Source organism: Colias croceus, chromosome 5 (assembly GCF_905220415.1).
Source record: "Colias croceus chromosome 5, ilColCroc2.1".
In the NCBI taxonomy this organism is placed as follows: Eukaryota; Metazoa; Arthropoda; class Insecta; order Lepidoptera; family Pieridae; genus Colias; species Colias croceus.
In genome coordinates this window covers 9,030,496-9,045,897 of record NC_059541.1, presented here as the reverse complement: position 1 = coordinate 9,045,897, position 15,402 = coordinate 9,030,496, and the positions used below count along the sequence as shown (strand labels likewise).

General features: G+C 31.5%; 1 protein-coding gene across 1 annotated transcript; it reads left to right on the top strand.

Moving 5' to 3' along the window:
• The first annotated feature begins 549 nt into the window (after positions 1-549).
• Positions 550-13,658, top strand: LOC123691797 (TBC domain-containing protein kinase-like protein). Its single transcript, XM_045636356.1, has 13 exons — positions 550-968; positions 1,061-1,313; positions 1,670-1,886; positions 2,154-2,416; positions 2,732-2,975; positions 3,253-3,414; positions 3,830-4,007; positions 5,019-5,225; positions 5,783-5,970; positions 9,724-9,807; positions 10,940-11,064; positions 11,974-12,145; positions 13,512-13,658. The coding sequence occupies exons 1-13, from the start codon at positions 776-778 to the stop codon at positions 13,635-13,637; spliced, it is 2,412 nt and encodes an 803-aa protein (XP_045492312.1). The 5' UTR covers positions 550-775; the 3' UTR covers positions 13,638-13,658.
• The last annotated feature ends 1,744 nt before the right edge of the window (positions 13,659-15,402 follow it).

Below are 15,402 nucleotides of genomic sequence, written 5' to 3'. Positions count from 1 at the left end.
CAAAACAATAATCAACAATCATAGAACACATAAGATAAACTTAAGCACTCCTGACGTGAGTCATAATGACGGTTGTTCACAAATTGCAAGAGTTGACTCTATCCCGCTCTAACCTGACTAATTTAATATGTTTGTTTCGCCACTCCGAGAGCAGAGCTGCCAATATGGAAATATTTGGTCAGATAGTTATTCATCAAATAAACCACAATTGAAAAATAGGCGAGCCGTTATGAGTTAGATATACAATTGAATAAATCTATTCGATGGGTAGTTATTAGACTGTTTATCTCGGGATTGAAAAATCGGCCCTAAATAATATCCAAAATTCGAACACCAAGCACGATGAAGGCACGAACTGTCAAAGTTTGTTTCGCAACTCAAGTTGCTAAACTTGAAAAAACAGGTTACGCAATAAGGGACAAAAAATAAAGTATTTGTGTCTTTGTCTTACGCATTTGTAATGGTATTTTCGCTCTCTTTCTTGCGTAAGTGAGAAAGGTATCGTCATTGGGGTTAAGTGTCAACTGTCATCTGTCACCAAATTCTATCCCTGGATGTTTTTGTTTTGATACAAATTTCATAATTCAATCTTCATTTAACAAATATATTTTTACAGCTATATTTTTATTCAATAATTTAAGTTTCAAAACACCATAATAACCGATGTGAGATATTTAAAAATATTAATTGACATTTATGTCCATCACCGCCCCTCGGTGATAATAAATAATTAACCGCTTGTTGTCTTATAAGTTTACCTTCTCGTGAAGCAATAATGAATGTAGAGGAGAACTGTAAATTCGCTGCTTGCACGTATTTCGCTAAAAATCATCCTGGTGAAACGTGCGGTAGCAACGGATTGCCGCTTACTCCTAGTTCTGTAACTATATTAGGACGAGCTCAACGATTACTGACGATAGAACATCCGAATTTATGCACCTACCTCGATATTATTAGAGGGAAACATGGTATGTCTTTCCACTTCAAACTATGCAAACATAGTTCATAAAGTATCAAGAATATTTGCATATTAACTGTCTTTATTTTGTTTTTGTGATAGAAAGGATAATCGTCGTGGCTGAAGTAATAGGTAAACCACTGTCGGAGCATTTGTCTAAATTTTCCATCCCTGAGGTTACAAGCATTGCTCTACAAGTGGCTAAGGCAATGCAGTATCTTCATGAACAAGAAATAACACACAGAATACTCTCAGATGATAATATTTTATTAGATAATTGTGGGAGAGTAAAGCTATTCAATTATGGCATGTTTTATATGACTGATGGTGGAAAAGAAGTGCCGTTTCCTTTGGGGTGAGGAATTTACCTTATTTAACTCAAAATTGAGATAAAAAAATATGTAACGAAAATCTATTTCCACTGCACATAAAATAAAAAAATTAATTAATTAATGTTTAAGTTAGTTAATCATATTATTGGCTTGTGTCTCTGCAAGTGGGGTTGACTAAGATTCTCCTTCACAATATTAGTAAAAAAAAAATATTAATATTGTAATACAAATAGCTGTAAGGGTATGTAAAATAAAAAAATAATAATAAAAATAAATAAAACAAATAAATTATTTTCAGCCAAACTTATAATAGAACTGTTAAAAACAATATTCAAGTAAAATTACCAACAATATTTAAAAAAAGTTAGCTTTATTTCAGACTTCCCCGGTACCTAAGCCCAGAAACAATTCTTAATGGTGGTGGTCCATCAGCCGATATATGGAACTTTGGTATCATCCTCTTAGAGCTATGTCTGGGCAAATTATGGAGTAGTTTGAAGCCTGGGCCCATTCTACGAAGGATACTAACGTTGGTGCATGCTAGTAATCCTGCTGAAAGAATTGCAAGGGAACATGACTGTTTTGAAGCTTATAAGGTGAGGTAAAAAGGGGAAAAATTGCTTATAATAATTGTCTTATTTGTTGACACAAAATTGTGGAAATTGAAGTAACAAGTGATTGTAAATTAATCAATATTCAATAATTTAACTTTCTTACTACTTACTAGTAAACAAATTTTACAATTTACTTCTTTTTAATATAAGAAACTAGCACACAGTAAGTTTAAATTTTTTTATTAATAAACTTTAGTTTACATTATACTATTAATTACATAACATATTATTAATTTTCCCCATTTTTAGGCTCTTCCAGAAAGCATAAGAAATATAATTGAAAAATGTTTAAAAATATATCCAAGTGAGAGAACGACTTTTACACAAGTAGTTGAGGATTTATCGAAAATCAGTGAACAAAAGCCAATAGAAGTGAAAACGCCAAGGGGGCTATTAGGTTGTAAACTACAATATCTATATCACTGGTGGCAGTTAGCAGGCGGTGATATTATATCTGAGCTAAAGAAGAATGGCTTGATAAAGAATAGCCCCCCTATATTGTCTATGCCTATGTAAGTATTAAAGATTATCGTATGGTATAACCACACAAGTAAGTGACTGTACAGAGACAAAGCTTCTTAAACATGCAAAATTCTTACCTGATTTGGTTGGGTTTTTACAAATGAAATGAAATTTTATAAATTTTTTAAAATTATGTTTTTAGTGAGCAAACATAAACTATTGATTGTTTAAAATATTGCTCATTTTTAGTAGATATACATACATAGTTACGGAACCAAAAAATGTCAAGAAAAATAAAATATGTAAAATAAAAAATATTCACCCACAAGGTATTTTTATATAAATTAACTGTTCTGTTTTTTTAGAGCAATACTGCTGGATGGATGTACAATAGGAGGCAAGAAAAATGCATTATTTGATAGAAGAATAGCAAAATATAGTTTGGATATATTGAAAAACCGCCTCGCTCATATCTCACCACATGATTTTTACCCGTTAATGCATGAAAGAAGAAAAGAGTATGACGCTGTTACTTTACCTAAGATTATTAGAGAAAAGGATACTGAATACCAATTCTATAGATTAATTTGGTTTCAGAGACTTTTGCATGTAAGTATTTTTAAGTAATTATCAGAATTTATTTTAATTTTTAATCGAGATACTAAAATGATTTCAATGAAACTCTTTAAAAATAATAATGGAATAATACTATAGAGTAGTTATTATTTGAAATTATCTTCAGCATTTCTTCAAGCCTCAATTTTCTTCATTTACATTATATTTCTAAAAGGGTACATTCCTACAATTTTTTTAGGGTACCACTCAAATTTGTTATAAAACACCTGAATATATAATATATTTTTATAATTTTTTAAATTAATTCTAGGGTTACCCCTACACAGCTCAGTACATAAGAGCACAAGCGGAAATAGATATCCCACCTCTAGTGAGGGGGGATGTTTGGGCAGCCCTATTAGGGGTTGTTGGAGATATAGAGGACCAGTATGAAAGGATAGATAAGGAGACCCCTACTCCTACTGATAGACAGGTAAGCCTTTGTTGCCTTTTGTCATACAAGTTTTAGTAGTAAATTGTTCAACCTGTTACATTACTCACACTATTATAAGCTAATCAATCAATTCAGCTCAATTTATTGTTGCAAATAAAAATGATCTTTTGTTTGATAGAGTTTTGGTTTCTAAATTATTATTAATAGTTATATCTTGTGTTCTCAACATTTAATTCAATATGACCTTACAAAAAAATTATCCACATTTAATAAGCCTTATTTTTTTAACAAATACTGATTTAGAAACCAGTTTGGTATGTATGTTGTTGTAAAATAAATAAATTAATATTATTTTACGCCTTACCATACGGCCACGGCTTGATTTTTTTCTATTATTGAAAAAAATATTTATCAAGGAATTGGATACATTTAATTCAGTATTGCTGTCTTTCAGATTGATGTTGACATACCGCGTTGTCACCAATACTGCTGGTTGCTCTGTGGTAGAGCTGGTCACAGAACATTAAAGCGGTTGTTGAAAGCCTGGCTGTTGACGAACCCGCAATATGTGTACTGGCAAGGCTTGGACTCGCTGACTGCACCATTCTTGTACTTGAATTTTTGTAATGAAGGTACTGACGAAAAAAAAATTGACAAAAAATTTGTTATTCACAACCCGAAATAAAGAAAAAAAAATATTATAATTAAGGCCGTGTACGCGGTCCGTGCGCTGTTTGGCTCAAATATGTGATTTTTCAAACCAGATTGTCCATCAACCACTTATCTTACAAACATATGAATTACTAATAATTTTAGGGAATTTTATTGTCTATATAGTTAGTTAAGAGTTTTTTTCAATTAATACAGTATTTGTGAATACCATCAAGATAACTGAGCCGATGATTACTTGATTTCACTTTTAGTGTCAATTTCGAAGCTAAAAATATCTGAAATTGCTGACAGATCTAACACACATTTTTTTTAACTAACTGCAAAAATCCTTATTAAAATAGTTAGTTAAAAGATTTTTTTAATTTGGACTCCTAACTTACGAAATTAAAATCCGAACAATGTGAATTTTTTTAGAAATTATACTCGACAAAATGATTATTTTCACCAAGATATTTGACTTAGTTGAATATAATTTATACATATTGCAATAAAAGAACGTATTACTTATAAGATAAAATTTAAAAAATCAACTAAGGTACCTCTATTATTTTTCTACAATTTTTTTTAAAGTACTATAAAACACTGCGCGCGACCCGATTAAAATCAGTCGGCAGCGAGCCTTCCCAGAGAGAGGACATGTTGCTCGGCGCTCTCCTGTGGACCTATGCTGTTCATAGTAAAAGGATAGCGCAAGCCGCGATCTATCGTAATAGATCGCGGAGATTTTGACTTGCGTTAAATTGAATAAGCGCTCTTAACTGTTTTTAAAGCTAATTACGATCGTACCAGCATGCGTAAATGTATCTATAGATTATGTGTTTTTCTGGTACATATTAAGCTACGTCACTGCCGAGTATGGTCAAAATACTTTCAGTGGTTTTTGTGGGATAGAGCTACATACATATACATTCATATTTTGTACCTACTTTTGCGTTTATAATATTAGTTAATTATTATTATTTTTATTCTAGCTCGTGCCTTCGCCTGCCTCTCGGCTTTCGTTCCCAAGTACTTACATAAATTCTTCCTAAAAGACAACAGTGCGGTTATAAAGGAATATCTGGCTAAGTTCTGGCAGATAACAGCCTTCCATGAACCGGAGTTGGCAGCACATTTACATGATATTAACTTTGTGCCTGAGTTATTCGCTATACCGTGGTTCTTGACTATGTTCTCTCGTGAGTATGATTTTTTTTAGTTGTAACACCAAAAGAGCTTTTGATAAAAAATTTTGACCTTTGGTCTTAAAATGAGACAGTTGATAACTCCATATTCCTCATTTAATAGAGTTTTAATTATGACCGTAGAGACGTTTTTTTTTTTAAATTACTGACTTATTTTCGATATTGAATCTCATAAAATCAGTTTCTAAATTATTATTTTGTGTCACGTGTGTGTGTGTGTGTGTGTGTGTGTGTGTGTGTATATATATATATATATTTATATAAATCTTACAACGGCTTAAAATAACGGTCTATTTTAAATCATTACATCTAATTTAAACCCGATAAAAACCACGTACAGCGAACGACGCAGGTTCAATTATAAATAATTGTAAAAATCTTAAAATTATTACTATTGACTTACTATTTTTGCCTGGAAGAAATCGCTTTAAAGCGATAAGGCCGCCAATTTGTACGGTGAAGATACCTTTTGTAAGATACTGTATTTTATATATCTGTGCATTGTAAAAAAAAGTGTTTTTTATTATTATTTATTTATTTATTATTTTTAGATGTATTCCCGCTCCATAAAATCGTCCATCTCTGGGACGCATTACTAGTGGAAGGGCCACAATTGCCACTGTTCATGGGTGTAGGCATTTTGCGGCAGTTACGAGACACCTTACTGGATTCCGGTTTCAATGAATGTATTCTGTTGTTCTCGGACCTGCCTGAAATCGATATTGGCGAGTGTGTTAAGGTAATTTTCATGTTTTTTTCAGTTTATCATACAGATAATCGATTGTTAAATCGATCTTAATCTAGTTTTGATGTAATATTTAAGTTTTGATTTTTGAGAATAATGTTATTTTAGTCATTTTATTTATTAAAATAGGTGCCCTGGATAATAGGTACTAATAAATTATAGTTCACTTAATTTTCGCTATTGCAAACACTATATAAGTAGGTAAAATTGCAACTACGAATATGTACCTATATGAACATTGTTAGATTGCACCACTGCACTAGAAGATAAAAAATGTCTGTTTGTTATTGTGTGTTTCCTGTATATGATCATCATAATATTTTTGTTATATTAGTGTTTAATTAAAAATCAAAAAATTTGTTTGATATAACAATCAAAATTATTTTTTCTAGGTATACGTTATAAAGTTTATCAGTATTATAATATTTAAAAGTGTTCCTTGGTGTGGAATTTCACGATGCTGTAAATGCTGTATCTTTTTATCTTTATTTTGCCCGTTTCCCAATAATCGGAATTTCAAATATTCTGATACAATTAACAGTTACTGCACTAAATATACTTAAAACTTTCCAAATTTTTGGCCAGTAGAAGTCAAACTTGAAGGTCAAATTTGGCCATCGTATGATCGAGTCAATAACCGCGCGTAGTAATAAGGCTCTAATATTTATATTCCTAGTAGAGGAGTCGTTGAACCGACGCTGGGTATTCACTAAAAAAGTCGTTTATATTTGCAAAACGTGGTTTTAATACTTTCGAGTTTTGAGTAGTTTTTGTAGTGGAAAATTCGTCTTTATATCTGAATTTCTTCTTTCGTACCTTTTTATAATTAGGGCTTTAATCATGTATTTTTTAAATTTGTAAAATGTAAGTGTGTACCTACTGATACCTAGGTACTTGAATTTGCAAAATTTATAATAATATAGCTATAGGCTAAACAAGGCCTATTCCTAAACATATCATATAGGTATCGGTTCCTATCAGTTTATTCACATACATAATTTATTTTTTAGTTATTGAAACTGTACATACCTAGGGTCATTGCGCCTGTTCGCGTCCACCTGCCTATTCGCGTCCATTTTGCGGATATCTTTTAGAAAATTCACGAAAATAAGTATACTTTATGTAAAATTGTAATAAGAAAAATTTCCGATAATACCTCAATGTATAAGAGACATGCACACATATTCAAAATATGCCTGCGCACCGCCTATCCTATTTAAAAAAAATATTTAATTTTGGCTATTAAACGAGAGAGCTAAAACGCGCGGGATTTTGAGAAAAAAATAGTGCGCAGGGTCGCGTTTGACGGTAAGCATCTTATTGTTAAATGTGAATTTTTGAATATGTAACTGTTTCTTTGCTTTGCTAACAAAACATGGAATAGTATGGATTATAAATAAGCTTATTTCTTTTACAATTAATAGCTAAAATAAGGTGGACGCGAATTACTACACCGAATTTGTACAACTTCCATTTTGCGTCCACGGTGGGCGCAAACTATACCTGTAGTGCATAACAATAGAACATATTGCGTCCACATTGTTTTTCATTACGTAGCAATGAATTGTTTGTTAAAATATGTAATAGATTGTAAATTTTTGACTAAGACCACAAGTTGATAATTTAAATTTTCATTCAAATTAGCAAATTTTTATGCTATTTTTTCATTTTAAAATGGGTATTCTAAGAATGAGACTAGTATTTTTGAGAATGAGAGTCTGTGGTTAAGAAAATAATATACAAAAGAGAAATTTAATTCTTTAGAAACTAAAAAATAGGGTAGGTAGGTAATCTTAATAGAACTGATTATTATTTATTTACATAACGTAACTTTGTTTTTTGTTAATTTTTGGTTCTAATAATGATGAGAAGATAAATATAATTAAGTTTTTCCAGTTTCCTTACACAGTGAATTATATTAATAATAATGTTGATTTTAGGGTTCCGAAGTTCCGAACCTAGAAAGGAAAAACCGGAATCCTTGTAGGATCACTTTGATATCCGTCCGTCTGTATGTCCGTCTGCCGGTCTGTCTTTCTGTCAAGACCCTTTTTCTCAGTAACGCGTAGAGGTATAAAGCTGAAATTTATTTTGAATACTCAAGTCTACGGTCCCTTGAAGCAGTGAAAAAATCAAACTTATAAGCCAAAGCAATCAAAAGATACAGCCGTTTATGCTGCCAATTTTCGCAAATTTCGACATTCGCAAGGGAATCAAAACCTACAGGGTACTTTACGTGAACACAGACACTTGAAGTTTGGTGCGAAGCAACGTCTTATAGCACAAATAAGGGAAACATTGAAAAAATAATCATTTACAGTTAAAACATATAAAAAAAGACAGGTTAATACGGAACCCTCGGTATGCGAGTCCCACTCGCATTTGGCCGGTTTTTATTAAATAACTGTATTCGTAAATAAATAATTTATTAAAATCTAATTTTTATTTGCATTTATCTGATAAAATATCACCCAATACATTCTTAATTCCTTTTCTAAGCTGGTGGACGCGAACTGGTCCACGGGTGGACGCAAAAAGGCATTTTTGGACGCGAACTGGGTAAAACGCCAAATTCTGCTATTTGTCTAGATAAATAAAAACCACATGATATTTCCAACACAATTGAAAGTAAATCTTAAAATAGACTATGTAATGAACACGTTACATAAATTTTGCGTTGAAATTTGTTCTGGAACATTTTTATTTTCTCCTTCAGACTTTCCAACTGCACTAAGTGGACGCGAACTGGCGCAAATACCCTAGTAGTTGAACTAGTTTTTACTCAGTGATTCGTTACCGTTTCGCTTTAAGTAACGGAGCATTTTTATTCATAGAAATTTGCACCGAGCTTATGTTTTTTTTCTTTTGTATTACGTTTTAGATGTTAGAAATCAATTTAGTATTTCTTTAAATTAATTATACCTACAATATACTTACATTATGTTACTGTATCTACCTATCAATAAACAGACGACATCGTCGACATTTTGGTTCTTCCACATGTCGGTTTCCTCACAATGTTTTCCTTCACCATTTAGAGCAATGGTGATTTATAACGTGTGCAGATTAAATTGAAATATCAATTTATTTCCTGCTGGTTTCGAACCCCCGAATTATCGGTTTGAAGTCCGAGGTCCTTGTCACCGACTAGAAACACCCCTACACTAGAAGATAGAACCTGTCTTACCACAAAAAACTTTAAACAGGGTTTATCTTTAAGCACGGGTTCTCTTTAATCTGGTTTTGAGGTATTTCACAAGACAACTATCCTGGTTTAAAGTAAGACTGTGTTTAAATTGTTTTGTGGTAATACCAAAAAAACTGTTTGTTGTTGGGTGTTTCCTATATGATTATCCTAATAGACGAGCTAGCTATCTTGCCCTCCCGAAGATCCGAACGAATTATGGAAGGCGAACGGCAACATACGAGGGAGCACGTTTCTATAACGGATTGCCAAGCAAATTAAAAAGTGTAAACTCATTCATTGTATTCAAAAAACAATTAGCGAAACACATCCTGGAAGACCACACGCTCAAACTTTGAATGCAATGAATGAGTACCTAACCTAAACTTATGTTTATAGTATGTAACTTACTCTAAATTTTAACTAACGAATGATATTTTTTATAAATACCTATGTTTAAAATTTAAGTTTCTCATGTAAGTGACTTAATGTCTTAATGGGAATAAATGTCTTTAAACCTTAAACCTTATTATCACAATATTTTTTGTTATATGACTGTTTAGGAATCCATAGAGATGTCACGCAGTACGCCGCGCAGCATTAGCTATAGACGATTCACGAATGAGCCTGAAATAAGAGATCCTATGGTAAGTTAGTAACTTAAACTTGAATTAAATAACATAGGCCGACAAACTATTATTTAGAACTAGATTTCCGCCCGCGGCTTCGCCCGCTTTTGCAAAGGAAAACCCGCATAGTTCCCGTTCCCGTGGGATTTCCGGGATAAAAACTATCCTATGTGTTAATCCAAGTTACCCTCTATATGTGTGCTAAATTTTATTGTAATCGGTTCAGTAGTTTTTACGTGAAAGAGTAGCAAACATCCATACATCCATACAAACTTTCGCATTTATAATATTAGTAGGATTAAACATTATTTATTATAGCAAAGTTTAGATGAAAATATACCTTACCCTATTTTAATACATTGGCTTGTATTCAAAAAACGGAAAAATAAATAGCGGAAAAATACATAAAATACTAAAAACCTTAATTAGGAGCATTAAATATTAACAAGGACATTGCTCTGAATCTGTATCAATAATTTTTCCTCTCAACATTGCTTTTTAACAATAATTATTAATAAATAATTTATTTTTGGTCCGAATAAATGTGGTCATTCCATATTAGTACGCATAAACTAAATGCATCATTGAAACGTCTAAAATATTACAATTTATATTCTAGCTACAATAAATAATATGAAACATCGTATTTTCCTGCTTGTTTATAATATAATCATATTACCTAGGTATATTGTTATATTCGTGGTTATTTAAGCTGCAGTTTATTATTAATTGCGAATTAAATAATAACTTCCCAGAATTTTAAAATGTAACTATGTTTATATTTAACGTATTTTTTATTTGTACAATTTGCGTTTGTACAATTATTATACCGTTTTCATTACATTATGTAAAAACTACTATGCAAAAATATACGAAATTTTTACATAGAGAAACTCCTTGAAACTTTGTAATGAATAAATCCGTTCAAAAGATTTTGATGTCCACTAATTTAGGTGTATAAATATTTATGGAGATACTTTCGCTAAATTTTATTCAAAAAAGCTATGAAGTTGAATATAGAGAATCTTCCGTTTGAGATCATTTAAAAATTGGATTCGAACTGCTGGCCGCGCGCAAGGCATGATGAAAATGATACAGAAAAATCCAAATGGCTATTAGAAACATAGATTATATATAACAATAATTGCAGGATGTGGTAGAAGTGCCTATGGAGGTGTTGCTAGCTGAAATATGTCCTCGGATCAACCTTTCTGATTTCTTCTCGCTAACCTGCCAAGAGAAATGCTGTTGCGTTGATATCAGATCAAATTTGCTGTGAGTATTCTGTTCATTTTAAAGACAATAATTTAATGTGTAATATGTTATAATATGTGTGATTTAATGTACTACTTGGTCAGATATATAATCAGTTTGACAAACAGTTGTTTTGTTCATCGCCAATCCAATGGGATTCGAATGGGATAAGTCACATAACGAATGCGTTATGTGACTTACATGACTATTATAACTCTAATAATTATTAAATTATTTGAATGAATGAATGAATGAAAAATACTTTATTGTACACCAGATATTATACATTTTATAAACTTAACAATAAATTAATCAATGTACAGTAGGCGGCCTTATCGCTGGCAGCGATCTCTACCAGGCAACCCTGGTATTTACTGGCATATTTTAGTTTTATCAACGAGCAATGAGGAAATAATTTAAAATTTATTTTTGAAACCTTTATCGCACGTGACGTGAACGCAATGGACTGCATTTGGACGATATTATTTTTAAGAAATAAATTCCCATATTATGCACTTTAATAATTAATAAACATTTTTTCAATACACCGCTTACTTTTTTTTTATTCATCCACAAAATATAAACTTTCTTTTGAGACACCCTGTATTTTTATATTAATAATAATTAATTTTAATCGTCTGAAAAATGTAATACTATTAAACTTTATCAAAAATTTGTTCGAAAAGGCTGGCACAGAAGCCAGTGTATACGTACCCTATAATTCCCACTATCCTACACTAATAAACCCAGTAGGTACTATAAAGTTATTAAGCTATTGCATAGATTCTATCGCGGGCCTTGAGCGCGGGGACCGAATCGAGAAATTCCGTAACGAAAAAAACCTCACGCTCCCCACTCCGACGGGCACGGAGGTGTGGGACGATATTACGTGTCTCTCTTTTACTTATTTTTGTATTTCACTAACAATAGGTACGAAAAGAGTTGCATAGAGGGAAGCATAAACGTACCCTACAGTGGGGTACACTTGGGTCAACATGAGTTAAGGTCACTCGGATTGCACCCTTATCGAGTCTTGAGTGAGGCGATTTCTTCAAAGAAAACTGTTGTCGTTGCGTCTGCTGAAGACGAAACTGCGCAATTGGTGAGTATACTATTTAATAAATCTTTACTAATATTATAAAGCCGAAGAGTTTGTTTGTTTGTTTGAACGCGCTAATTTCAGGAACTACTGGTACGATTTGAAAAATTATTTCGGTGTTAGATAGCCCATTTATCGAGGAAGGCTATATAGGCTATATATATCATCACGCTAAGACCAATTACAGGAGCGTAGCCACGTGGGTGAAACCGCAGAGCGCAGCTAGTGAATAAATAAAAATGTATGAAGAATTGTATAGTGAAATTTAAAACAACTTTATTTCTTTATCAAGGTTATATTATTTTAATGAATATTAAATCTTTTGTCAGTTTGTTTGTTTTATGAGTTACTAGTGGTCCGCCCCGGCTTCGCCCGTGGTACATATTTCGCAATAAAAGGTAGCCTATGTCCTTTCTCGGGTATTAAAATACCTCCATACCAAATTTCATGCAAATTGGTTCAGTAGTTTAGGCGTGATTGAGTAAGAGACAGACAGACAGACAGACAGAGTTACTTTCGCATTTATAATATTATAGTATGGATGTTGCGTGTAGTTTAGAAAAAAAATTGAATGTGTGCGATGTGAATGTGATAATTTTTATAATTGTAAAGTAATATTAATTAAAAATGTTAAAGTCAAGTTACGGGAAAGATGTATTATTGATTTCAAATAAAATATGATATGGCACACTAAGTAGATTGATAGTGGCTAATTGTTATATTGTTAAATAGTGCGAATTGAAGAAAAACCCAATATCGATTGAGTAGGAAGATATAGGAAAAAGATTACGACGAAATTGAACGGTCAAATTTATATATAAGTATCAATAAATTATGTGAATGTATTCTAAGTGTTTAGAGAAGGGTACACTTAGACAGTTAAGTTGAAGTGGCTTGATGTGCCGTGCCGTGTGTTGAGAAATGTTCTTAGATAAAGAGAATTGTCTATTTTTATTTAAGCTAGAATGAATTGGTTATTTAAGCTTTCAGAGTAACAAAATAATATTTATTGAAATGATGCATAGAGTCCTGTTAAATTACTCAGATAAATATGCCAAGTATGTAGTAGGTTTGCTTGTCTTTTGGTTTCTATGTATAAACTGCAGAATATAATATTTGGATAAATTAATCTGTACTAATCGAAACTTACCTAGAATAGAGAGCATAGAAAGTCCTCTGATTTATCACTTTTTTACTAAAAACACATTTTAATAAGATTATTGTATTGTCACCGATCCTTGATATTATTGAGTGATCCTTGATATTGTATAAAGTTTGAATTAAATCCCGTTTAAAGTGGGTCAATATCGACTCAGAACAAATTTTTTTGCAAGCCAATAACAAAAATAATTCCGAGTCCTTTTTTCAGTTCAGCGACTATCTGGTGAAATGTAAAGTGCCTCGAGTGTGTATCCTCCACGGTGGAGTGAGTGCGCTACACTCGCACGTGCCTTCTCTCTTCACTGTGCCGCCGAAAAGGAATGGCCATAAGTGAAAAAAAAAAAATTAGAAAAATAAAACGACTGCGCGGGAATTTTAAGATTTTTTTTTACGTTTTATTGTTATGTTCATGAATATCGTTGATATTGATAACCAGATTCAGATTTTGAAAAACGCTACGCAAAAATTTGGCGCCATAAATCCACCATGTTCATTTTTTAAATGGCCATTGCATCTGCATCCTTTTAATACATTTTAATACAATTTTAATCAATGGGCCAGTAGTTACTCTCTCTTACATATAAATACAATTTAAAAGCATTGAAACGAATTTCATTGTATTCACCTTTTTAAATCTAGCACAGACGATTAAAAATCATGTGTCACAAGTTTTTAAATTGTTTATTAGATAGTAGGTATCTAATATTATGTGCTATTAGGCCTTTCGTACACATGGCTAGTGGCTACTCAAATCTCCGATACTCGACGATTTGAGTCTCCAATCAACTATGTACTTGTACGAACCTCAATGGATTTGTACAAATCCAAGTTTTATAAATCGTCGGGTATCGGATTTTTGAGTAGACTTGTGTGCGAACTGCGAAGGGCCTTACTTTGTCACATTTTTTAATGGTTAGGATATAATCGAATATTAATTATGCGTATTACTATTTACAATTATTATTAATGATTTAATTACGATAAAGATAGATAAATAAATACAATGATCGTTAGAATTGTGATTTTTACGTATAAGTGGGGAATATACAACCTAATATTACTTAGCAGATTATTTTTAGTTCTACATAATTATAGCTACATATAATATGTATTGACATTTGAAAGAATTGATCATAATATTATGGCGGGTATCCGTTCAAAGATCAAAGTTTTCTCAACTTATACTTTAAAATGAATTTTTCTTATTTTGTTCAGTCTTTTTTCCGTCATAACTAATAATATGATATTATATTCCGTATAAAAATTAACCTTCTAATATGACGCTGTTTAAATAATATACATGGTGTAATCGTTAAGTGTGCACAGGCGATTATTCCGTAACTATTGCAGATATAAAAAAACTTTAAAATGATATCGAAAGCCCTTTACCTAATGAGTAAAGGGCTTTCGATTTCGGTTTAAATTTTTTTGATATGTGCAATTAAATAGTTCGCCTGTGCTCACTTAACGATTACACCCTGTATACCTATGCATTCATATTAATTAGAATTTCAACTGAATTTTTTCGTATCTACCTATTCTTCCAAAGAATATTAAATCGGGGATATATTTTTAATGAAATAGATACTTATGTTTTGTGTAAAATTATAGATTAAGTACTAGGTTTATCCCCAAGATATAAGTTTGCATGTATCCATTATTCATCGATATCTAATTGCGCCTTTAATGACTTCTTGGTACGTTATCAGTTATTTGATAAAACGTTGTAATGAATTAAAGTGAATTAATTTATTTTAATCGCATTTGATTTAAACTAATTTTAGCGAAATTGTTGATCTTAGAAAATGTTTAAATATTAATTTTGCTAACAACGTACCTAGGTGCTCGACCTATATTTATTCAGATTCGCAAAATTGGCAAAGTCGATTTTTTATGATAGTGCAATTATTTTATTTATAACATATAGTTATGATGTAAGCAATAAATTTGTTAATAAGCATTAATGTATTTAACACCAAAATGTATTAAAAATAAAACATTCCTAATAATTATTGTAGTTTTTGTTTTATTCACATCCATTTTTAATTCATTAATATAAATTTTAAAGAATAGAAAAATTCCATTACTAAATTATTTCG

What these genes read in the sequence shown, in the direction of transcription:
- LOC123691797 (XM_045636356.1), top strand. Translation starts at nt 776, where the DNA reads ATGAATGTAGAGGAGAACTGTAAATTCGCTGCTTGCACGTATTTCGCT. An exon ending in ACTGTTTTGAAGCTTATAAG is followed by an intron (nt 1,887 to 2,153) that starts GTGAGGTAAAAA and finishes CCCCATTTTTAG; the next exon opens with GCTCTTCCAGAAAGCATAAG. An exon ending in CTGAAATAAGAGATCCTATG is followed by an intron (nt 9,808 to 10,939) that starts GTAAGTTAGTAA and finishes CAATAATTGCAG; the next exon opens with GATGTGGTAGAAGTGCCTAT.